The sequence below is a fragment of the Camellia sinensis genome, chromosome 15 (genome assembly GCF_055761805.1).
Source record: "Camellia sinensis isolate YWXY chromosome 15, ASM5576180v1, whole genome shotgun sequence".
Classification (NCBI taxonomy): Eukaryota; Viridiplantae; Streptophyta; class Magnoliopsida; order Ericales; family Theaceae; genus Camellia; species Camellia sinensis.
The window spans coordinates 118,512,161-118,536,832 of NC_138975.1; the positions used below are offsets into that span (position 1 = coordinate 118,512,161).

Sequence of the window (24,672 nt, forward strand, 5' to 3'; positions counted from 1 at the left end):
TCCTACTCTACCTATCATTATTCCTCATTTTTTTTAGATTAGTAACACTATTCTCTTCCACTCTCAATTAACACTACTACAATTATTGTCTATAAATATTTGATGCGCCGCCCGAAGAGAGTTGAAGACTATCATAATTTTCATTTTGCTACTAGAGGATCTTTGGGTAATGAGAGATGTTAAAGACTCACAATAATTTATCCACAATAATGTAGCAATAAAGTTAAGTATGTAACAAATTAAAAGTTTACACTTATCATACCATATCATTGTGGCTTAAATTAAGGGATTTTTTTTAGGGATCACAAATATTTTCTGTTGAGTAATTTTATTTTTTTATGTTAGCTCAGGTGAATTGAAGGACATTCTCAAAATGAGGCATTTATAATTTCCAGAATATAAGGGGAGAATTTATATTTTTGACAAATCTCTGGAGACATATTTGTAATTTATCGAAGGAAACTCAGCTTATAAGTTAAATTTTAGAACTTTTGAAATAATTTGATCATATTATTCTTACTTGTCCATCTATATGTTATGGTCAGATCACTTATTTATTCAAATATTATTTATTTGTGCACGTATTTATTCACATGTTATCGTCATATTTATTCATGTGTCACTTATCTATTCAACTAATTTACCTATTTATCCATCTAAGTTATTTATATGTCCAAATTACCACCACCAACTATTGTGGCCTCAATAACATTACGGCGGCAGTCTGACGAGACGATCTAGCGGCAATAGGATACAAATAGAAAAAATATTTTCCAAAACAATAATTTCTCACTAAATAATTTCATTATTATTATTATTATTATTTATTCAGGGGCCGAAATTTTGGTTACAGGTAGAGACTAGAGAGACGGAAAACAAAAGCACAAGACTCTCTCACTACCTAACCGTTGAAGCCTCACCCACCCATTCTTGTGAGAGAAAGAAAGATTTTTAGAGAGAGAGAGAGAGAGAGAGAGAATGGCAACAGCTGCGTGCAGTTCGTCAAATCTTGTCCCGTCCCAGATTAGTGGGTTTGGTGGAGGTCTTAGGCAATCTCGTTCTCATCCCAATTCTCTCACCTTTACAAGGTACTATATTGGGCTTTTCACATTTGATGATATCTTGATGCTACTTTGGATTTTGATTCCTAGTTTTTATATATATACATATATATGTGTATTCATATGGATACTAGTCCTACGGAGTTTTGAAGATTGAATCACCATATTGATTATGTCTGGATTTTCAAAACCCAGTAGAGAAACCAAATGGGTTCTTTTGACCTTGCGTTGAATTGCTTGGACTATTCAGCTGATTAATTGCAGTATGTAATAGTATTAGGTAATAATCAATGATGGTACACTGCATTTTTGGGGATTGATGAATTATAATTAATCATTGAGCAAAATCCACTCTACCCCTTGTGGTTTCACCTTGGAACACTTTACCCCTACATAAATTGAACTAAAATAACTATTTTATTGGAAATTGCAAAAAGACTATAACTCTTTCACTACTATAACACTAACTCCCAGCCAAAATCAAGGTTTTATTAAGATCCAGCAATCCCACTGCATCATATGATATACACATTTGATTTTGGGTTTGAATTTCAACCCACTGTAACAACCAGCCTGAATCATGGTTTTAAGATGCAGTAATCCCGCTACATCACATGATACGCATTTGATTTTGATTTGAAATTTCCATTTTAATATTGAAATTCAAACCCAAAGAAATTATGTATATATGTGATCTGTATATATATATATATATGCGTGTGTGTGGGTTGTGTATATGTATATTGTTTACTTCGAAATCCAAATTGGCTGAAGAGATTAGTTGAAAAAAGAAGATGAAGATGACGATGACTAAGGTGCAGCGATCTACACTTTGTTTTGTTTTGTTGATTTTTTTCCTAAAAAATAAAGAAGAAGAAGAAAATACTTCTTTGGTTCAGGCTCACCTCCATTTTGTTTGAACTTGCTTAGGTATGTTTCTATAAGTAGTGATTTGATACAATTTTTGCAATGAATGTTGTAAATAATTGAAAGTTATTTGTGAAACCCGGGTAGTGCTAGAGGGGAGGTGGCGGCATGGTAGAGAGGTGCGGGATGGTAGCAAAGAGGTGGGAGAGGTGGCGGGGATGGTGGTGAAAGAGAGTGGATGAGTTAGGGTTAGGGTTTTCAAATGGGGTTCAAATGGGGAAGAAGAAAATGAAATGGAAAATTTGTCTTTTTACACTAAAATTTGACTTTTGACTGTTTGTTTTTCATGCCAACTCTTAAAATAGGCTCATGTGACATAATTTCTGTCAATTTGGACAAAATTAATAACCGTAGGGAGGTAAAGTACAAGATGAGTCAAAATCACGTGAGGGCACTTTTGCATATATATTTAAATGTCAATAAAATGCCCTAAGCCAAAGCCATAATTAGAATTTAACCCTTATCATTTTTACTTGGCAAAACCCAAAAAGTAGAATTGATGTACTGAATTTAGGAAATTTCAAGTGGAAAGCTTTGTGCTTGAAAGAGTCAAGTTCGTGGAGTGTGTCAACCTCTTACTCGTTTAACATGTTTGTTTCAAATTGATGAGTGGTATTTTTGAGTTTTGCCCATTAAATGTTTGTTAATATACCATAGTAAACTGTACTTCAATGTAATAGCTGGTTGGGCCATGATTTTCTTCAAGATCTAGACAAACATTTCCACAAGGCTTGATCCCTGTAAAAGAGCTGCATAACCCAATACCATCATACTTTTGTGCATTATTAACCACTCTAATTGAATTTTACTTCATCAACAAATTCTTAGGGCTCTTTAACCATTTTGTGTGTTTTTTAAACATATTTAAAAAATTAGGGGTATATTGAACTTACTTCCTACGTGAAAACGTAGTTGTTAAACATGTTTTCTTGAAAGCATGTTTAGTAACCATGTGTTTTAGGTTCCAATTTACATTCAAACTCTGGTGAAAACATGATTACTAACCACGTTTCTAATAAAAAAGTGTGGCCAGCAACCACACTTTCTCTGCACTTCGATTATTAGCAGACTTCTTCTCCAACTCTAATTTCAAAATGAGGAAATTTAGTAACCGTGCTTTCATGTAATTTGGGGCTTAATAGCAGGAAACTCCTATAGGGTCCTTGCTCCCAACTTTAAACTCTTCTATAGGGCCCTCACTCCCCCACTCCCGTTCCCACCTGCTCCCCCACCCCCCCGGCTTTGTGCAAATGGTTTGGGAATAAAGTGCGAAAAATCCCTAGTTTTTTAAATAAGGTTTTGAAAAAACATAAAATGGTTAAAGAGCCAATTCTTAGTTGCGTGATGAAATAAACGGAGAAATTTTTTTAATATTGCTCCCCTGTATATATACCTTATATTTCCACTATTTTGGTGGTTGAAAGAGATGCAGAACAATATTTTTAAAACTTTCAACGAACATTTGCCCAACTTCAGTTGGTGTTCGATAGTTCCATTGTAATGAATTCCTAAAACCCATAAAATTACACTTATTTATCAATGTAATCTCCACAATTCTCAGACAAATTTATTGACTTTTATGCTACCTCTTCAGTATAGTTAGTAGTAGTGCCTCTATCTGGGTGCAAATGGTACCAAAATTTGGCTTTACCCTTATTCCAATGTTTCCCATGATATATAATATAATCTTCAAACATATGTTGCACAATTTTTGGTGTCCAGGCAATGGAAAGTCCATACTCGTTGTGACACAAATGTACTTGCTTCTGGTTGAAAACTCTTATTCTCCATGTAGTTTCTGCGTACACACTCCACATAATTGATTGCTTCTTATTAACTTTTCTTCTTCGAGTTAACATATACTTTCATTCTCTTCCCAGAGGGCACTTGGATGCTTTTAAGAATCCCAACAGCTTTACTAAGTGGTATTATTTGAATGATATTCCATTTTTTATTTGCTTCTTATATTCCCCCCCTTTTTTTTATCCTTTGGAATGGGAGTGGGGGACAAGGTAGGGAGAGAGAATAGCAAGTTAAATGCTACGTGTTCGAATATTACTTTAAAGGAGGGTTCCTACCATAGGACTTGTTAACATTTCGAAACTAGTTGTTGCTTTCATTCGTTAAGGTCTTTCTTCTAAGAAGCACAAATACAAATATGAGACACAGATACAATACAACAGGATACGGACCGACACACTGACACCATGATTATCATAAAATCAAGACACTACATGGTAGGGACGCCACCAAATTTTTTTTTTTTTTTTTTGATTTGTATATATACGTAAAAAATAATAACACCTTCATTTTTTTTTGTTACAAATACTCTTATATTTTGTTGTATCAAAATAGTAAGATATTTTTTTTCACATTCTATATATTTAAAAAACATGTGAATAAAATCTCTTAATATCTATTTTTATTATTAAAAAAAAAAAAGAAAAAAAAAAAGAAACTCTATTCACCAACAATTTCAAAGTTTTAAGCTTTATAGTTCTTACTTATAATTGAAAAATCTAGAGGTGGAGAGAGTAACAGGTATAAATAGCATTTTAATGTTTAGCTCTGTATCTAATCTCATATGCATTGATGGGTTTCTAATTCTTTCTACTAAAGGAGAAGAAATTTTTGTTACATCTCTCCAATTCTTTAAGCAGATGATTCCATCTAATCATTATGAACAATTAAATTCCTTGAATACTAAGTATTCTTATATGTAGGTTTTAGTTACTGCTCATGATTTGTGCCTGATCTTGCACTACATTACTTATATGTTTTGCTTTATTTTTTTTGTATGGATCCAGGGGAAAGAATCGAACTATAGTGAAGGCAAGCTCACGGGTGGATAAATTCTCAAAAAGCGACATAATTGTTTCTCCATCTATTCTCTCTGCTAATTTTGCGAAGCTGGGAGAGCAGGTTTCTATTTTGTATATTTGATTTGTGCTGTTATATTATATGTGCTAACTCAAGGCTTAAGGCCAGGAGTGTGATCCGTATTTTTAACAAAACATGTTGATTATGTTGTATTCTACTGCATAAGCTTGTGTGCGTGCATGTGTGTTTTACTTTTTCTATCGGCATTTGGAATTTGTTAATCTCCTTAGCAACTTCAATGCCTAACGATGGTAATTCTACTTGTGATGCCTTTCTCTCTGAATTTTCTTGTCATTTGATTTTGTTCAATCATGTTTTTGGGATCATTTTTTATTTTCTTTATTCATATTTCCTCGAGCATTAATAATTTGAGATGTAGGTTGATTCTCCATGGGTGCTAGAATTTGACTCTCATATATATATATATATAGGTAAAAGCAGTGGAGCTGGCAGGTTGTGACTGGATTCATGTTGATGTAATGGATGGTCGTTTTGTTCCAAATATAACAATTGGACCTCTTGTGGTTGATGCATTGCGCCCCGTAACAGACCTTCCATTGGATGTACATTTGGTAATTCTTCAATTTTTATGCCCTAGGTAATTTGTTGTCAAGTCTTCTTTGATTGGGAATAGCATTGCTAATGTGAAAAAATGCATTGCAGATGATTGTCGAACCCGACCAGAGAGTGCCTGATTTTGTGAAGGCAGGAGCAGACATAGTTAGCGTCCATTGTGAGCAATCTTCCACCATCCATTTGCATCGTACAGTTAATCAAGTATGGCTTCTCTGAACTTGAGAATGCATATCCTGTTTTAGTATAGATTAATCTGATTAACATTCATCAGGTTTAGGTTTAACTTAATGTAATCCTAAAAGTTAAAAAAAATATAAAAAAAACAGGAAAAAGAAGAAAAAAAAAATTGATGAGTTATGTGTACTTCGAACATCTAAGAGAGCCTCCTTTTATGTTCGTGTGTTGATATATTTGTTTTACTTTTAATCCTAATTGAAGTTTATTTTTTCTATTTCATTGCACTAGTTATCTCTTTTGACAACTCTATTTTTCTATAACTCAGATTAAAAGTTTGGGAGCCAAAGCTGGAGTTGTTCTAAATCCTGCTACACCACTAACTACAATAGAATATGTCCTTGATGGTAAGATCTGTTTCTTTACGAAGGTAGTCCTTGTAGTGAAGTTTTTGAAGGACTACTCTGTGAGAAGGATTTTCTCTGCTGAGTATCCTTTTCACTTGATAGTTTTTTTCCTTTTTGGATACACATGACCAAAAACAAAATGAAAAGGTGATCATGGCCACTTCGGTCATCAAGACAAGAACTTAATTCTTACATAACTGAGAGACAACATATTATGATATTAGTAAATTAATTTAGCAAGATTATTTACCTTTTGTGCATACTAAATTTGATATTGGCCAAACTGCCATACATTTGCCTATTAAAAGTCTTCATGTTATCATCTAGGTTAATATATGGTCACATGGAATGGAATTGTCGAAATGATCTTCTTTGCTTGTTAACAGTGGTTGATCTGGTCTTGATTATGTCGGTGAACCCCGGATTTGGTGGGCAGAGCTTTATTGAGAGCCAAGTTAAGAAAATCTCAGATTTAAGAAGAATGTGTGCAGAGAAGGTATTGCATTCTCATTTCCGAGTGCAGTACTTTACCAGGAAAGGAAACAATGACATTTTTTTTTTGTTTTTGTTTTGCAGGGGGTGAACCCATGGATTGAAGTAGATGGTGGAGTTGGTCCCAAAAATGCATTCAAGGTCCGTCGTTCAAAATCATATTGTCCTTTTTCTAATGCGGAGATATGGCCCTAAGTAGTGTTATCTTTTGCCTAAGAATATCTGTGAGCAAGTTGAGCAAGTATTAACTTCTTGTCCGCCTCAGTGCTGTTCTTGAATTCTTGATGCTCCAATAGTATGTGGCAGCTTCTATTTCCACATGCCAAAAATGCTCAGTTGATGCACTTAGTGCATTTTTTAATCATGATTTTACCCCTTACTGAAATTACCCTTTTAGACAAAACCCTAAAATACAATTTCTTACTACACCACCAACCACCAGCACTGCCACCACCGTAAACCCCTCCCCCACGAAACCCCCCTAGTAGATCACTCTCTCGCACACACGATCTACTCTCTCTCTCACGCGCATGCGTGAGCGCGGAGAAGGGGGTGGGGTGGTCGTGGACAGTAGGGGAGAGGCTAGAGTAGTTGGGGGAAAGTGGGGCTAGGGTGGTCGTGGACAGTGGGAAGGAGGGGTTAGGGTTTTCGGGGAAAGGTGGTTGAGGGGGTGATAGTCGCAGGCAAGGGTGGGGGAGTGGTTAGGGTGGTCGGGGGACGAGGTCGGTGGTGGCAGTGCTGCCTGACCAGAGGTAGTTAAGGTTAGGGTTAGGATTTCTAAGATTGAAGATAATGGTATTTTTGAGATAAATATGTGTATTGAGCAAAAGCAAAATATTTGAATTTATAGTTGTAGGCACTGAGAAAAGACGTGTACTGAGACTTGAGAATTTAAACCACACTACAATAAAATAAATCCCGTCGTGGCTTATTGGAATAGAACAAATAATCTTACGATAATGTGTAAAATTTTTTTTCCAAAATCTCTTTCATTATTTATCTGTACAAGTGACAAATTGATGATGTGATCTATATAGCCATTTTGAATACTTGTGATGTTGGCACTTTGGCAGGTGATTGAGGCTGGAGCCAATGCTTTGGTTGCTGGTTCTGCTGTCTTTGGAGCTAAAGATTATGCTGAAGGCATGGACTCACACAACTTCTATGATAAGTCCTACAAAAGATAAATTTAATTATTTATGACATAAATGCATTTTAACTTTTTTATGCGCTGTATGAATGTGGTACAGCTATAAAAGGAATAAAAAGCAGCAAAAGACCCGAAGCTGTTGCAGTATGAAATTTGAAGTCCAGAAGCTCTTGTTCAACTCAATCTTCAGTTCACTTGCCCTTCATTCTCATGTATGGTATTTCTCACTTTCTACAAATTACAGTATTTATTTATCTTTCCCTTCAGTGTGGTCAGCTCTTTGTGATTGAAACGGAAAATCATTGTCAAAATTTGAAGGCAATGCAAGAAAATGATGAGGAAAAATTTAATTAGAGTTTCTTTCTAAAAAAATAATAATAAAAGCAAAATCCTTAATATGAATGGATAGATTATACAGCATGGATTCCCTCCAATTGCTTCAAGAAAAATCAAATTATTAAGCACCTGTTTGGTAACATGTATATTTATAATTTATGTATACAAAAAAAAAAAAAAAACTAAAATTATTCTAAACAAAAACTCGTTTGTTGTCAATTTTTGTTTATAAAAACTTGAAAACAGTTTTCAAAATTTACTGCATTCTTGTGACCACAAAAAAGTTAGTTTCACTTGTTTAGAAGGAAAAAAAAAAAAAAAAAACTATTCTCCACCCACGCTGGTGTGATGTGGATTTAGGAAATGGTGTATACTTATATGAATGATGATGTGTAAATAGAGAAACTCCTGAAAGTTGCTCAGTGATAAATCAGTGAAAGTAGAAAATTAGACTCGGTAGAAATGTTGTTTTACTTTTGCAGTTGATAATTTTCTGCAATCGACGAATTGAAGCACATTTGAGCTGCTTTTGCCTCTTTTTTTTTCTTCTTCTTTTTTTTTTTTTTCCCGCTTTTTTAATTTTTTTAAATATCTCAGCATGATTATCTTCGTATTCACAGATAAAGAGGTGCAACCAGACATAGCGGCAAATTGTTGGCTTCCTGTTGTTGTCAGATACACGGTTTGTCTGCTGTCATAGATGAAATCAATAAGAAACATTGAATTCTGAGTGCTGTTGTGATGCTTGATTTATGTAACATAGCTTGTATAGGAATACAATGTTTCGACTTATCTTCACCACTAAGCCCTGTAACGATATTATTATCCATCTGTGTCCAGTTTAATAAAGGGAAAATTAGTCTAAGGTCTCTCTTCCATATTTAGTAATAGAAAAGATCCACAATTTTATTTTATAATGTCTAAGGTCCCTCAACTTCCAAACCCATATATCACAGAGAAATTTGACACTCTGGAATCAAACCTCATTTTTTTTTCTATCTCTCACTCTAAACTTCTCCCTCTCCAAATTCGAAACAATTTCCCTTCATTCCAATACCAATTCACCAAGCTTTTACTCAAATTTATACTTAATATTGAGATTAGCCATTGGAGTACTCTATATCAAATGAAGTTTTTACTAAAAATCTAAGTAAATGTGAACTAACCAATCAAGCTTTGATTAGAATTCTGTGCGGCCGCAGCTGAAGCCCCCTCCGAAGTCCGCTTACACTTAGACTTGGGAGGAGGCTCAGCAAAATGATCGAAAGAGTCGTCGTGATCACTCCGATCGCTGGTCTCATCGGGGTTATTATCTCCGCCAGCGCCAGTCCTAACAGTCTGAGCCCTTGTTCTTTTCTGTTTTAAGCAAACACAAAAAAAAATAGAAGATTAGAAGTGTGTGATAGGTAGATATAGAAATCAATCAGAGGATGGTTGTAAGACATTTGACACTAACAGAGGAACGAATTGATGGTTCTGAAGCTCTAGGTGTGTCCTCCATGACCTAGTATTGATAATATGCCCTCAATATCACAGAGAGAGACAGAGAGAGAACTAGTAGTATCTTCGTGATCAGAACATTTGCCCTAATTTGGGCTTAGAGGAGATTGAGAATCGAACCAGAAAAACTCCCGCCAAAGAAATCCACGGACCACGACCTCTTTTGGCTAGCAGCAGCGAGTGTGTTTGGATTTGGACTGAGTTGACTCGACCAGATACGTGTACACTACACACCTTATCCTACCATCATCGCCTTCATCAAGGTGTGCTCACAGAATTTCTCTGGAGAGAAATTCCGAAGTCCAGAGAAATTTGGTTAAAACACAGAGAATCTAGAAAAATTCAGAATTTCTCTGGAGAGAAATTCCGAAGTCCAGAGAAATTTAGTTAAAACACAGAGAATCTAGAATTTCTCTGGAGAGAAAGAAATTTCGAAGTCCAGAGAAATATCCAGAATTTCTCTGGAGAGAAATTTTCTGGATTGAATTTTTTCTGGATCAATGTTGAGGGACCTTAGACATTGTAAAAATATTTAGTGTTCTTTATGCTATAAAATCTTAATACCAGGGACCTTAAAATAAAATCCCCGTCAATAAATCATTCAACAATGCTACATATCACTAAATTTCTACCACTAACACCACCACTAATGATGTGACAAGTTAAAAAAAAAAACAAAAACAAAAATTATGACACAAAACACATGTGGCAGTGGGTAGGATCCACTACCACATCCCTAGTACAACTACTAATTAGTGATCTGCATCATTTTTCTAAATCATTTTCCAGTGTAATTGCTCTTTTTATTTTACTTTGATGCTCTCCCCGTAAATAATCAACACTGTCATTGCTTATTGTTAAAACAATGGTATCGGATAACTTCCCTCGAGCCTCTTGTTGACATGTTAAAAATCAGCAGAGATGATATCCGACCCTTGCTTAGTGTTTATTATTATTATTATTATGATTTGGTATTATTTGGACTTTATTCTGTTCTTTATTTATTTATTTATTTGATAAAATTTGGTATTATTTGGACATGGTCATACATTTTTCACTTCCTCTCACTTTGATTTTGCTTCTCTGAACATTTCAGCTAGGTTTGAGAATTGACTATTTTAATTTGACTTGCAGAAAAGTAAAGAGTTATATAATAACTTGTAGTGACTTTTTAATTTTTAGGCTAAAAAAACCTAACCCCAAACATCTAAAATATCATATTTCCTACTATTTTACTTATAAAAATAAGTGAATAGTTTAGATTAAAAACAAATCAAAATATTATGATTTAAATTAATAAAATTAAGAATTTCTTTTGTTACAAATGTCAAATCCTAGAGTTCTCTTTTTTTAATTTCTCCAATTAATTATTTTACATTCTTTGCTTCTTTTTGATTTTTAACTTTTGATAATCAAATCCCAAAGTAAAAATATTCTTAAAAAGTAGTAATGTTTTGTCATTGCTTGAATTAGCTCACTCATCATAAGAAGAAAACAAAGAGAGCATATTACTTGCTGCCATAAATAGGTAGAATAGAACAAGCATTATATTTCACAATCCAAAAATTAATTAATTCCAGTTCACACTCTTGTGAACTACTCAACCTGTTAAAACTTCATTTTTTATTTTTATTTTTTTCATTTAACATACCTTGAAATGCATAAGTTCCAACCCAGGTCTCCAAACATAATGGGAAAACAACCAAAACAAGCCAAAACTAAATATAAGCATCCATTACCATTATTCAAATCATAAGCTACATATTGGACTGTGCAAGAAAAGATATATTTCAAAAGATTATTTTATAATACATTATGATACAACAAAGTTCCCCAATTGCCTCACACAGCGGGTGCTCAGAAGCTGTCATGCCCTGTTGGTTGATAAATTTGTTCTTATTGATGATTGCCTTTCAAGGCATAGATCTCCACCATGATAATTTGCTTTGGAAACACTAGATGCTACAACAAAATACATATAAATTATATATACAAGGGCAAAGGGTCTTAATCTCAACGGCCTTTTTTTTTTTTTCCCCCTCTCTTTCTGTACAACTATAGCTTACACGTAATTTACACGTCTTGTCTGCATACAGGGCATGAGCCATGTCGGATGAGCCACTTGTCCACACAACTCAAGTGGAATGTGTGCTGGCATCGGGGCAAGCTCCTTGCAATCTCCCCACCTTCAATATCCTGCCAAAAGGCAATAACACAAGATTGTTAATTTCAAAATTAAAATGATATACATTTAGTAAATCCATATATGACAGATAATAAACCAAATCAGTCGCAAGCAAATTAGGACCTGCAAACATATTGTGCAGCATATGCTTTGTGCTGCTGCCACTTCATCCAAGATAATATGGCATGGTAATTTTTTCAATGATTCTCCAGACAACCCCCTGCATGGGACTTCACCAGTGGCATCATATAACTCATCATAGCCTATGTCGGCAATACTCACCTACTCATCCCAAGGTATTTCAAAGGTTAGAACTCAAAATAAGCAGAATTGGATGAAATTTCATTAAAGGAAAAAGGGAAAATTAAAAAAGAAAAGAAAAGAAGGAGAAAAGGAGAAGTTTATCGTCACACTTGTGAGGAACACAAAAGCAAGAAATAATGGCAACAACTCATCAACATATCTATCTAGTTGTAATCATAAAGGACATTGCTAAATGAAGGAGCTCAAAAAAAAAAAATGAAGTGTGAGCAATATGTCAACAAATAACCTCACATAATGATGACACCACTGAAATGGTTGAGGAAAACTGAAATGAAATCATAAAGACAGGTAGAAGATAGCCGATCGTATTTAGCAATGATGAAAAGCCACTATTTTGTATAGATTCAATTAGATAAGTACAATACCTAAGACGTGACATAGTGCCAAATGAAAGAGAGTACAGGATTAAATAAAACGAGCAGCCCATTTGTACCCCAAAAAAAAAAAACAGCCTTCAAAAATTGACAACCAAAATTCTGTTCTAAAACAATCTGCCAATAAATCATTACTATCCACGTAATCCCATAGAATCCCATAGAGAGATTGAGAAGTCTCCTCAACATGGATTTATTACGCCAAACATCATCCCACAATCTCACCTTATCTAATACCCACATAATAAATGAAATATGCTTAGCAAACTCCTCAAACCCTTTTGAAATGCCTTTCCATGAGGTCAGCCCATAAATCTTACCAACCTCCTCTGTAGCTCAATTTCCCCAAACACACCATATTTAGAAGCCATCACCTTCCTCCAAAACTTCTCTTTCACAAGCATACCTCCAAAAGTTAAAGCTTTTCAACAAGTTCAAGCCCAAATCTCTCAAGTACGGAAGGCTACGAAATAGACATCTCAAAGAAGTTTAAAAATATATTTTGTGCAGCGAAGGAAGCCCACATACATGGAGTTGAAAAACTTGAGACATTCATACTAAAATTCCAGAACAGGATAAACATGAAGGGTGGAAATACAATTGGCTGAGTTGGGTTTCTTTTAGTCTTTAGAAGAGTTAGTTCACTGGCAATTTAAAATTAAGCACGCATGGAGAAAAAGACAAACCTGCCAATGGTAAGCTGTTAAAATTGCTGGTGGAAATTGTTCCTCTACGAATCTACCACGGAGAAGCTCCTCTATGAAATCTGCCTGGAAAGAGAACGTTGACAATTAGTCTATCACCTTTTATGAGAAAAGTAACTGAATCTTCCACAAAGATGTGATGTTAAGGTTGGAAAAAGCTATAGCGGCCAGAATACTTCCTACAAAGTACCAAGCAGAAAGAAATAACCACAGTAGCAGTAAAGAATATAACTGAACCAAACTATTCTAACCATGGATGATGAACTCCGCATGCCTGAGCGTTCAGAACACCAGTAAGCACGCGACGCCTCCAAAACTTCTACAGAGAGAACAGCCCCAGCAATGGCACCTAGTCCAGCTCCCCGGAGGACACCACTATCAGAAGCCCTACCTGCTAAAGCACCAGTGATAGATCCTGTGAAAGCCCCAGCTGCAAGTGAAGCACATAAGCATATTTCAGAAGAACAGAACACAATTACTTTACAAAGATGAAAATCATATCCACCTGTAAAACAGTTAATTTTCTGAAAACTCCTGGTATCAACTATTTGTTGGTAAAGCAAAATTCCCTGCGGCTTAATAAATGACACCATATTTTGAAATCAATATTTCCTATCTAGCACAGACCTTTCCAAATGTGGTCAGCAACTTCGTCATTGATCTAGTGAACTTTTTGGCAAGTATCCATCAAGCATTACATTAGTAACCAAGGATATGCCAACACAAATTCAAAATAAGCACACTGAACTCAGAAGCATTATTTCTTAAGATGCACTGAAATTCATCATTTACCAATGGATTTGCTGGTATTAAGAAGGCAATAATGCTGAAAAAGCATGAGGGAAGTACAAGCATATGGAATATCATGAAGTAGCTTCAGTGGGAATCGATACAGACCAAGGACAAAAAATAGACACAGAAGGACACCACACAAGTCAAATGACATTATAAGTCGTACATATGTAGGACACAAAAAAAAAAGCACAAAAAAGCATAAATTTATGATTTTCACAGTCTATTTATTACATGACCCAAAAAAAAAAAAAAAAGTGGATTTTCTAATCCCATATTAACAATTGCATAATGAGAAAAATGCAGCTAATTACATAATTATACAATGTATACTGTTTTTGTTTTCTTGAAATAAGTGTACAATCTGTACTGCTATGAAGCACTTGTTATAATTTTCTTCTTCGCAGCTTTTGTTTCCTATATACAAAGTGTTCATTTGCTTGCATGGCATGCTCCATTTGCGAGCCATGCATATGATGCCAGATTTTCTTTTAATAAAAAGGCAAGACACACCAGGATGAGTTCATCCCTATATTTAAGAGTCTTGGGCACATGTTATATTAAAAAGCGTAGCATCCTACGCAGTCCATGTGTTGGATAGCATCCGAAAAATCTTGATCAAGTAGCTGAATTATAAATTTTATTTCTAAATTATGAACAAGTAAACGAGGTACCAGAACAGTTTTTTGAGCATGTTGAAGAAGTCCTAGTATCTGACATAATAATCGAACATGGCTTGAGAGAATTTTAGAGTCTTTGAGGAGAAATAAGCTGATTTGGAGGGTATTTGAGAGAAATTGGTTTATCTTGCCTCTTTTTGTGCTTCGGTGGCTCCCCTCCTTTAAAAGGATTCCGCTATTTCTTATTTCTACGGATTGGAGAGCTAATTGTATAAAGTTAAGGATGTTTTATTAGTTTTTTCTTGTTTTCTCTTTCCGGTGGACTTCTTGTCCTCCCTCAGTTGTATTTCAGCACTTCACTTTTTAATAAAATTTTCTTGCTGCTAATCAAATAATTATAATAATCGAACATGGTCATGAACCCTCTCCAGAAGTATTCCTGCTACTTGGCAACATAAAGTAAAGCATTCAATGCCCCAATATGTGTGCTCTTAGCCAGCTGTTAATTTCACCTTATGGTGTTCAGTATACAAAGAACAAGGATGCAAATATGTCAGTCTTTTTAATGAGTATGCTGTGTAGGTCTACATAGTGATGTTTATCAAACACCCGGCGATGCCAAGATCAGAGAGACAGAACCTTAGATATCACAGAATGCAACGGCATCTTAATGTCCAAAATTGATAATATGACCTTCTGCAACATCTGTCTCTAACTCCACATCCACAGTTAATTTTCTAATTCATTTTTTCCTGATAGACTATTCTAGAGCAAGAAGGAAATCCCTTGATGCAAACCTTTATTGCCTACTGAATCCGCATTCATAAGCTATCTGATAGACATAGGAATCATTAAGTATTGACCACTTCCTAGCAGTAAAACTGTTTTATCCACTGCCAGTAACTGCATAAAGAAGCCTCTTTAGAGAAGGCAACAGAGATACTCCCCACAAAACTGTAATTGAAATTAAAACCTATACTTTTCAAGATAATGAACTGTTGATGATAGAAATAAAGCTTTTGCTTTTCAAGATAAACATAGCAAATATATAAGCCCGTTTTATACAATCACCAAATATGTGACCCAACTTCATGCTATAATGACTATCCAACGTACCACCTCCCAGTCGTGCAGATCTTTACAAAACAGCAAGACAACACATTTCCTATGTTTTATGGACTTAGATATGGTTGTTGGGTGTGGATATGTGTATAATTGCCTGATTCAACTAATTTCCATGCCCAATAACAATTCGCTAAATTTTGTATTTCTTAAATTCATATTACAAATTAAAATAGAGCTTTTATGAATCTTAGGCATAGTTTCATAATAAACCATATTGCTTAAACATATTTGTTGGGTGCATGTCCAACTAAATATATTAGACCCATATCCCAACTCAGGTGTCAAGTGTCCAACATGGGTACTTTACAAATTTAAGTCTCATTTGACAACTTTCAATTTTAGTCAAAAAATCAAAAAGATCTAATAGCTTGTGAACATCAATATTTTCAAATTTTCAATCATGGTCACTCATTTAAAGTTTCTCAGAATTTTTGTTGTCGTCTGGTGACAACTCAATTGAGCAAAAAGGAATTTGATGCGTCTTTGTGACGTAGTGTTCACATTTTTACTTTTCTCAAGCTTGCAATTAACTCATCATCAAAACAAAAGGACACTGAACTTTTAAGAATTGTCAACTATTCCACAAAGGCCCAAACAATGGAAACTGATTTCTTAATAAATCCCAAAATCTTCATTAATAGCACAAAAGTTGAGTTCCATAGTGAGAGCGGTTCCTAATAGTTACCTTCCAAATTCTTAAACTAAAAGGTCAGTACAGGACAAGTTTTATTCCATGTCAGAACGCCCAAAGTGAAACCCTAACTAAACATCACACTATTAAATGGTTACAATTTACATAACCGACCAACCATGGAAACACACAGTGCAAGCTCATTTTAACCACACTAAATTATCCCAATACCCACTCATGCAATCAATTCACAAAATACAATACAACAAATCACATAAATGAATGATTTTAGACAAAAAAATTATAGAAACCCAGAACCCAGAATTGTTTCAAATCCAATCTAACAATTGAAACAACATAAATGGAACACAAAAATTACCGAGAGCGAAGATTCCGGTCAGAGCTCCAGAGAGTGCGCCGGCAATCAATTTGGGTATGTAATGATAAACTTTAATCTGTCTCCCTTCAAACCCTCCATCACTACCATCTTCCATTGCCACTAAATTCGACAAAACGAAAGGGGCCAAACCCGAAGCCCACAAAATGCAAAGGTCCACAGGGGTTGAGTACCGCTACATGAACACTGTAACAAAATCGAAACCCTAAATTTCAATTTGATCAAATTGTGAAGATATTTGAATTAATTGTGATCCTGTTGTTGAGGTTGGTGTAGCAGAGCAGAGGGAAGAGGCTGATATGCCCTAGAGATTAGGGGGAGAAGAGCTAGATTTTGGGTGATTTGGATGAGAGAGAGAGAGAGAGAGAGAGAAAGAGAGAGGGTGTGGTATGAAAATGGAGAGAGAAAGAGAGCGGCAACGTACAAGTCATACAAGAAGGCGACGGCTTTGGAACGACGAGAGGAGGCCGAGGTTTCTTTCGTTTACAGTCACAAACAAATTGTGTGTGATCAATCATTAATCTACAATGATTCATCCCACTAAAAACATCACTATTAATAGCACTAATATATTAAAAAAATAAAAAAAAAATATAGCTCCAAGACCAAAATATCACATCATTAATGGCGAGACCCACTGCCACCTAATTAGTGGGAGCACTAATTAGTGCTCCCAAGCATTTTTTAATCTTTATTTTGGTGTCAATTTTTAATTTATTTTTTTTGTGATATCATTACTCATATTTTTTTAATATATTTTTTTAATAAAAAGTTTATTAAATTTTTTTTTATATATTTAGTTTGGATTTTTGTATTAAAGTAATTATTTATAAAGTTGGGTTTTACTTAGGGGTGGGCGCGGGTCGGTTGCGGCCACGGAATGTCCAATCCGCTATCCGTCCGCCAGATTGGCGGATTGGAGAAAATCAATCCGCATCCGTCCGCCAATCCGGCGGATGTGAATTGAGCGGATTGGCGGTTTGGCGGATGGATGCGAATCGGTTTGGCGGTTTAAAATTTTATAAATTTTCAACATAATTCAACTTGTGCACTTTCTCAAAAAAAAAAAAAAAAGAGAAAGAAAGTATTACAGTTACTTCAAAAAATATTACAATCACTGTATGCCTTATTTAAAGAAAGAAAGTTTAAAACTTTAAAATATCATGATCACTGCATGCCTCATCCACATATTATAATCACAGCATGATTCATCCACATAAAGTATTACAATTTGTGGTTCTTAAAATATAATAACAATTCAAATCACTAAAACCATGAACAGAAAATTGTATGTCTCTGTATTGTTACATCTTTATATGTTTTTGAAAACAAAAACCAACCAGCATATATCATATTTTCTATTTATTATTTTTAGATTTAGATTTAAAAACCAAAAAATATAGATAAATATTACGTTTATTTTTTTCAATTCAAAAAATATATTCAAGTTGAAAACTTTTTTTCAACAGAATATTTAAACTATTTTTCAATTGAAAACACAAACATAATATTTAAACAAATTAAAAACACAAAATCTTATAAATTACTAGGGGTGTTCGCGGTTTGGCGGTTCGGTTGCGGCCAAATGAATCTCAAATCCGCCATCCGTCCGTCAAATTGGCGGATTGGAGAAAATCAATCCGCAACCATCCGCTCGTCATCACTCATCCGTCCAAAATGCGGCGGATCGGTTCGGTTCGGTCGGTTTTGGCGGATCGGTATATCCGCTGCTCACCCCTAGTTTTACTCATATTGATATTTTAATGTAAGAGAAGGTCTATCACAACTTTTGTTTTTATAATTTAAATAATTTATTTTATAAAACTTTCAATATATATTATTTATAAAAAAAAATAGTTCAATTCAATAATTGTAATATTTTTATTTTATTGTGTTTATTTCTAAAGAAAATGAATAGTCAATTTTAAATATATATTTGTTGTTCATTTTTTAGAGATTAATGTAATAAAGTATAAAGTTTATAATTATTGAATTAAGACGTGAGTATGAAAAAAACTTCATTCATCCTTATTGATATATACATTACGAAAAATGATATAAATATTTGTAAATAGTACATTTGAGAACTATATAAAAATGATATTTTTTTTTCTTACATTTCGCTAATTTACAATTATTTTTTTATTTTTCATTTTATTTTTAATAATTATTTTCTTATTTTCCATTTGGGTGTTGTTTTTTATCTTTTATTTTTCTTTTTGTTAATAATATATAGGAGTGCAATTACACGAGCAATTATTGAGATATTTTTTGCACTATATTGAACTTTTTTTGTATAAAGTTTGGCCAAAATAGTCTCGTCATTTCTAGTTTAAATCCAAAGATGGTAGGTTTGTGTCAAAAAAAAATTAAATAATTGTATTTTTAAAAATAAATCATTTATTTTTGTATCAATTTAATTTTTTATATAAATCATATACAAGAAAGATTTTCTAAAAAATGAAATGTTCAAATTATAAAAATGAGACTAATGGTGCCCCCGTAGACCCAAACAACACTCTTTTTGACCGGAGAGAAACCCAACCAAAAGAAAAAAGAAGGGGCTGTTTGATTTATTTCTAACATTTTTAACATTTCTAATGACTTTTTACAATGATTGGAGTGAATTCTTTAAGAAAATGAGTTTCCAAATGAGCTAACACTTTTTTAGTCAATAAAGTGAAGGGAGGAAGAACAAAACGAAACCCAAAAAAAAAAAATTAAAAATAAATTACACTAACCTTTGTTAAGGTTTGAAAAAAATATAATTAACTTCAAACTTGTGACATAATTACACCAGCCTCCCTCTAAGTTTTAATCTACATATGACTTAAATTCTCATTTCTCAATAATTTGTGAGTCGTATAGATGAAAAGATGATGTTATTTCTTTTCTACTTAAATGTAAAATTATTTCATTCTCTACTATTATTTACATTAATTTTAATCATTATAACTTTTCTAAAAAAGAGGTCAGTGTAATTATGCCAAATTTATAATCCTAACTATATTTTTCTCATACCTCAAAAAAGATTAGTATAATTTACCTAAAAAAATAATAATAATAAGAAAGAAATAAAATGAAGATTTGATTGCCACAAACCTGAGGCTGCCAGTGTGTAATTAAAGAGGACTCAAACCATGAAGTCACATGACATGGTTTTCTTCTATGTTCTTTGGACCGGAATGTCTACAACTGCAAGTTTATCGTATTGAAATTTGTATTTACATGCATATTATTGGCAGCATATTTCTTGTACTTGCATGCATGAGTTGAAATCAAGTTGGTTGGAGGTTCTGTGTAGTGCAGTTTATTATGATCCCTCTCTTTTCTTTTCATTTTTTTTCTTATAATTTTTTGAATTTGTAAAATATTGTGTTGTTCACTTATGAGCAAAATGACTTAAATAAGTTTCAAAAATTAAGTATAGAAAAGTTGGGGAATGATTTTTTTTTTTTTTTTTTTTTTGGAAAAGGATTATATTGCATTAATAAACAACATAGCAACTTACAATCTTAGTACATACACCATACCACACGAACATAGACTAACAACTAGATAAGAACAGAGCAACTCAAAATACAGAACAAACACTACAAGACTACCCAGCATCCACGGTTGATTTTGCTAGTACATATGCCGGTTGCACCAAGCCGCGAAGAACCTTGCAAAGGCGAACTAAAAGAAACTGCTGTATTAACCAAAACAAGTCTTATACGACAATTATACTACTCCACCAATCACAATTCTGCTTCTTAATAGTTTGCAAAAGATGTAGACAATCCCTAAATTTCAATCCGACTAAGTCCATTTCAAATACGGATATAGATGATCATTTTTAGCTTGTAATAATCTGAACCAAACAAGGCCAATCTCCCACTCCATTTCTCAAAATTGTCCACAACATTTAGGATGCCAATTCCTAGTGCTTTAATAGTGGTTTGATCATTAGGCAAATGAGACTGCTGTCTAAGGTCCTCGCATAGGAAGACGCCCTATATTTTTGTTTATTTTAGTAATTTTTGCAAAAAGAAAAAGAAAAAGTTCTTAAAATTAAAATCCATAAAATTTTATCAAAGATTAACCTCATTTCAAAAAAGATTAGGTGATAGTTATAATATCAATTGAAAATGATACGTTAAAAAACCTTAAGTATGTTGTATTTGGATGGTGGATTTGTGGAGGGTTTGTAGAAGGAAAAGAAAATGATTCTCTTTTTCTTCTCCACAAACCCATGATCCAAGCACGCTTTTGCATCTCAATCGGAAGAAAAGGAGAAGTTATTACAGTCTAAAAATGGTTGATCAGTACCTAAACAATTGTGCTGCAATCCTTGTAGGAAGAAAGCATATTTCATTACCATTTCTAGGATATACATCCCAACAAAATATTTCAAGCATCATTTCATTTTATTTAAGAAAAATGTGTACCTGAAAATTCAGGGGATCATAAAAGAAAATTTTCAATTGATTATTTAATGATGAATTTGATAGAGATATAGAACCAACCAACTGGCATTGACTTTCAATTGTCACCAATACTCTTCCATACATCAGTACTCTGCTAGGCTTGACAGCCCAGGAGCATAACCATGATCTCTCATTGTTTTAATCAAGTATTCAAGAACCTCGTAAATTTCTGTTTTCATATGGTGCTCATCATCAGCAGTGACAAACTCATTAATTTCACCTCCAACTTCTATTGAACTGCAACCGGGAGCCCTACGTTGCATCATCATAGCTCTAACAATTATCTTCTCATCCCACATACCTTTGGCAGCATAGATATTAGACATAATGACATTGTCACCGATATGACTAGCCTCCAATTCAAGTAGTCGTGCACGAGCCTTTGCAGCCAAATCAATGTTGCCCCAAACACCACAAGCACCTAGCAAAGTCCGCCACACCACTGCATTTGGCTTGACAGGCATACCTAGAATAAACTCATAAGCTTCTTTTAATTGCCCAGCTCTGCATAAAAGATCTACCATACAACCAAAGTGAGAAAGCCTAGGTTTTAAACCATAATCCTCAATCATGCTTTGGAAATGCCTCTTCCCTTCTTCCACCATCCCTCCATGGCTGCAAGCCATTAGAACTCCAATGAAAGTAACATCGTTTGGGAGGATTAAACCATTCCCGGGATTACAATTCTTCTTTTTCCCACTTTTGTTTTCCTTTTCCATGGATGCAAAAAGTCTTAGTGCTTCCTCAGCTTCCCCCTGCAATGCATGCCCCACAATCATGGATGTCCAAGTTGTGACATCTTTTTTCCTCGCGCTATCAAACAACCTCCTAGCAATTTCAATGTCCCCGCATTTTGCATACATGTTTATGAGAGCATTGTTTAGGCTCAAGTCAATGTCGAGTTCTCTTTTTCTACAAACGTAAGAGTGAATCCATTCTCCCATATCCAAAGCTCCAACATCGACACAAGCAGAGAGAGCAACAGTCAACGTAACTCGATCAGGCTCTACATTACCCATCTGCATTTTCCTAAACAGTTGAAGAGCTTTGTTGGGTTTCTGGTTATCAACATACCCAGAAATCAAAGCAGTCCAACAGACAACATTTTTAATGGGTATTTCATCAAACACGTGGTGTGCATTGCCAATATCTCCAACACCAGAATACAAGTCAATGAGTGAGGTTTGGAGATGAATGATGGGTTCAAAGCCAAGGTTTATGACAAGGGCATGGATTTGTTTCCCTTCAATGAGTAAGGACTTTTGGGTGCATGCTTTAATGACAAACAATAGAGAGAAGCTATCAATTGACGAAGTGTTTTTTCTCAATAAGTCTCTAAAGAGTAACAGAGCCTTGGTGGTTGAATTGGAGTTTAGATACTTTCTAAGGACTTGGTTGGGTCTTGGTGGTTTGGAGAGAGTATGGTAGTGGACTTTGGGGGGTTCAATAATTGCAACTGGCTTAGCCAACTTTCTTTGGACTAAATGGAAGTTTTTCAAGAATGATAATCTCATCACCTTGTCACAATGCAGAGACCATGGTTTGTCATTTCAAAATAACAATTTTCTTGTTGAATGCAATTTCAGTTTCTCAGAGGTTGTAATGGCTCAAAACACATGCATATATCACAGGCCTTATAAGTTATAACCTAATCCAAAATATAATTCAAAATATTATATTTATTGCGGATGTGACTCATATCTTATCAATTTTAAATTTATACCATATTAGGGATGATCATGGGTCGGGTTTGTAATAATCTGTCCCGTATCATATATTAAGGGTGGCGAGATAGGAATTGGTTAATTTTGTAAGTTAAAGAATGAAAATATTAATAAAAAAGAATTATAGAAAATATAGTATATTATGGATAATAATTTATACTTCATGAGAATTATAAAATATAAAATAAATGAGTAAAAATTAATATTAAGAATAATATTTTAGTGTTTTAATTTTATTAGAGTGAAAAAAAATTTAAATTAAATTATATATATATATATATATAATCAGGGAGGCAAAACCCGCTCCCGCCCCTCTTCCTCAACAGGGAAAACCTAAATAGGGCAAGGCGGGAGAAAATGATCATCTCTACACCATACCTCATTTGCTGGATAAATCTTAGCATAAAGTTCATGACATGTTACATTTTTGTAAGAAAAAAAAACGATTGATTCTTGTAAGTTGGACTTGTCACATTCCAAGCATATAACACTATAACTAACAAGACAATTCTTTAGTGTGCAAGTGTGTATGCACTTGTATAAGTTTTCATAAATATATGTGAGTTACTTCACAAAATTGTATAAGTTTTTACAAATATATGTAAATTAACTTATAAAAATTTGAGAAATCATAACTTACAAATATTTGTGAGAACTTACGTGATTTTGTAAGCTAACTTATATATATTTGTGAGAACTTAAACAAGTGCATATGGTATGCACATTGCATACCCAAATACTTCTCTAACTAATACCATAATGAGTCATAATGAAACACAGGTAGAACCAAAAATCTCTTCGATCATAATCAAACTAACAACTATAATACAACTAACATGATAATGAGTCATAACTAAATTATAACAAATATTACTGTGTGTGTCAATTTCCGACCACACTGCCAATCAAGCATTCAACTGGAGAAAACTGACAGAATAGATTAAGCCCGAATGACCTGTCACAAAAAGAAGAAATTCCGGCGGTGGTTCGTCCACCCGGAGGCACTCCGACGATCAAGTCAGTTATCTCTCAAAGATAGCAAAAGTGCTTAACTCACTATTCAATGCATAAAAAGCATATCTTAGACCCATGGGGTGCCTTTCTTTTATAGCCAACACTTACCTAATCCCAATAGAAGCCTAGCTTCAATGGACTTAGGATTACTGTTAATCTTGAACTCCTAGTAAGATTGGGATAAACTCTCTAAGAGTCTTATCTTTATCCAAACTGAAGTCCTCTCCCATTCTAGGACTCTTGTCCCTTATCCGCTTATTCCGGATTCCGATTTCTTCGCAAATAACCTCGGCCTAGCCGAGATCATCTCGGTGTCATGACCAAGACACGTAACACCTCGACTAACACTTCGGTGTCACCTCGGCCACGTGTTGTCATTTAAAAATTATGTCCCTACAACTGCCCCCTAGGTTCTATCACCTCGGCATCTTGAGGTGATGGAACCTATATCATTCCTTTCATTTAGCACACCGGCTAAGTTCACTTTATCCTTCATTACCGAGGTCATCATTCGTCGGCTCAAATATGACCAAGACTTAGTCTGTTTTCATCAATGCCTTAGAACCAAAAAACCAAGTTTTGTTCAAGTTTCACAACCGAAATCGTCCTCCTAGCCGAGGTCCTGCTCCATTAAATTAAGAACTCCAAGAGTTTCATCATGTGTATGAGCTGTCACGCACAGCAACTCAACTGTTTTTGCCACGCGTCTTTCCCCTACTAAGTCGTGCCCAACACGCGCCATTAAGTCGCATCGCACTTGCGTGCGCCGTCTGACAAACACGTCGTCCTAGGCACACTAAATGCGTTTTT

At 34.4% G+C, this 24,672-nt stretch overlaps 3 protein-coding genes across 4 annotated transcripts; 1 reads left to right on the top strand and 2 right to left on the bottom strand.

Annotated features, from left to right (window-relative positions):
• The first annotated feature begins 665 nt into the window (after positions 1 to 665).
• Positions 666 to 8,868, top strand: LOC114273550 (ribulose-phosphate 3-epimerase, chloroplastic-like). Its single transcript, XM_082910109.1, has 10 exons — positions 666 to 1,088; positions 4,796 to 4,910; positions 5,300 to 5,440; positions 5,532 to 5,645; positions 5,947 to 6,025; positions 6,412 to 6,521; positions 6,602 to 6,658; positions 7,591 to 7,660; positions 7,768 to 7,879; positions 8,624 to 8,868. Exons 1-9 carry the CDS (start codon positions 979 to 981, stop codon positions 7,815 to 7,817), a joined length of 846 nt encoding a protein of 281 aa, XP_082766235.1. The 5' UTR covers positions 666 to 978; the 3' UTR covers positions 7,818 to 7,879; positions 8,624 to 8,868.
• Positions 8,869 to 11,222: 2,354 nt separating this feature from the next.
• On the bottom strand, positions 11,223 to 17,174 carry LOC114269922 (RING/U-box superfamily protein). Of its 2 annotated transcripts, XM_082910110.1 has the most exons (6): positions 16,638 to 16,744; positions 13,596 to 13,759; positions 13,342 to 13,520; positions 13,073 to 13,156; positions 11,812 to 11,970; positions 11,223 to 11,699 (listed from the first exon to the last, which is right to left on the bottom strand). In XM_082910110.1, the coding sequence occupies exons 2-6, from the start codon at positions 13,681 to 13,683 to the stop codon at positions 11,577 to 11,579; spliced, it is 633 nt and encodes a 210-aa protein (XP_082766236.1). In that variant the 5' UTR covers positions 13,684 to 13,759; positions 16,638 to 16,744; the 3' UTR covers positions 11,223 to 11,576. The 2 variants fall into 2 exon arrangements, with proteins under 2 accessions (XP_082766236.1, XP_028067091.1); XM_028211290.2 differs by lacking the exon at positions 13,596 to 13,759 and having other exon boundaries at positions 16,638 to 17,174.
• A 3,930-nt stretch (positions 17,175 to 21,104) lies between these two features.
• LOC114298003 (Tetratricopeptide repeat (TPR)-like superfamily protein) lies at positions 21,105 to 22,792 on the bottom strand. The gene has a single exon (XM_082908935.1). It carries the CDS (start codon positions 22,636 to 22,638, stop codon positions 21,208 to 21,210), a length of 1,431 nt encoding a protein of 476 aa, XP_082765061.1. The 5' UTR covers positions 22,639 to 22,792; the 3' UTR covers positions 21,105 to 21,207.
• Between the last annotated feature and the right edge of the window lie 1,880 nt (positions 22,793 to 24,672).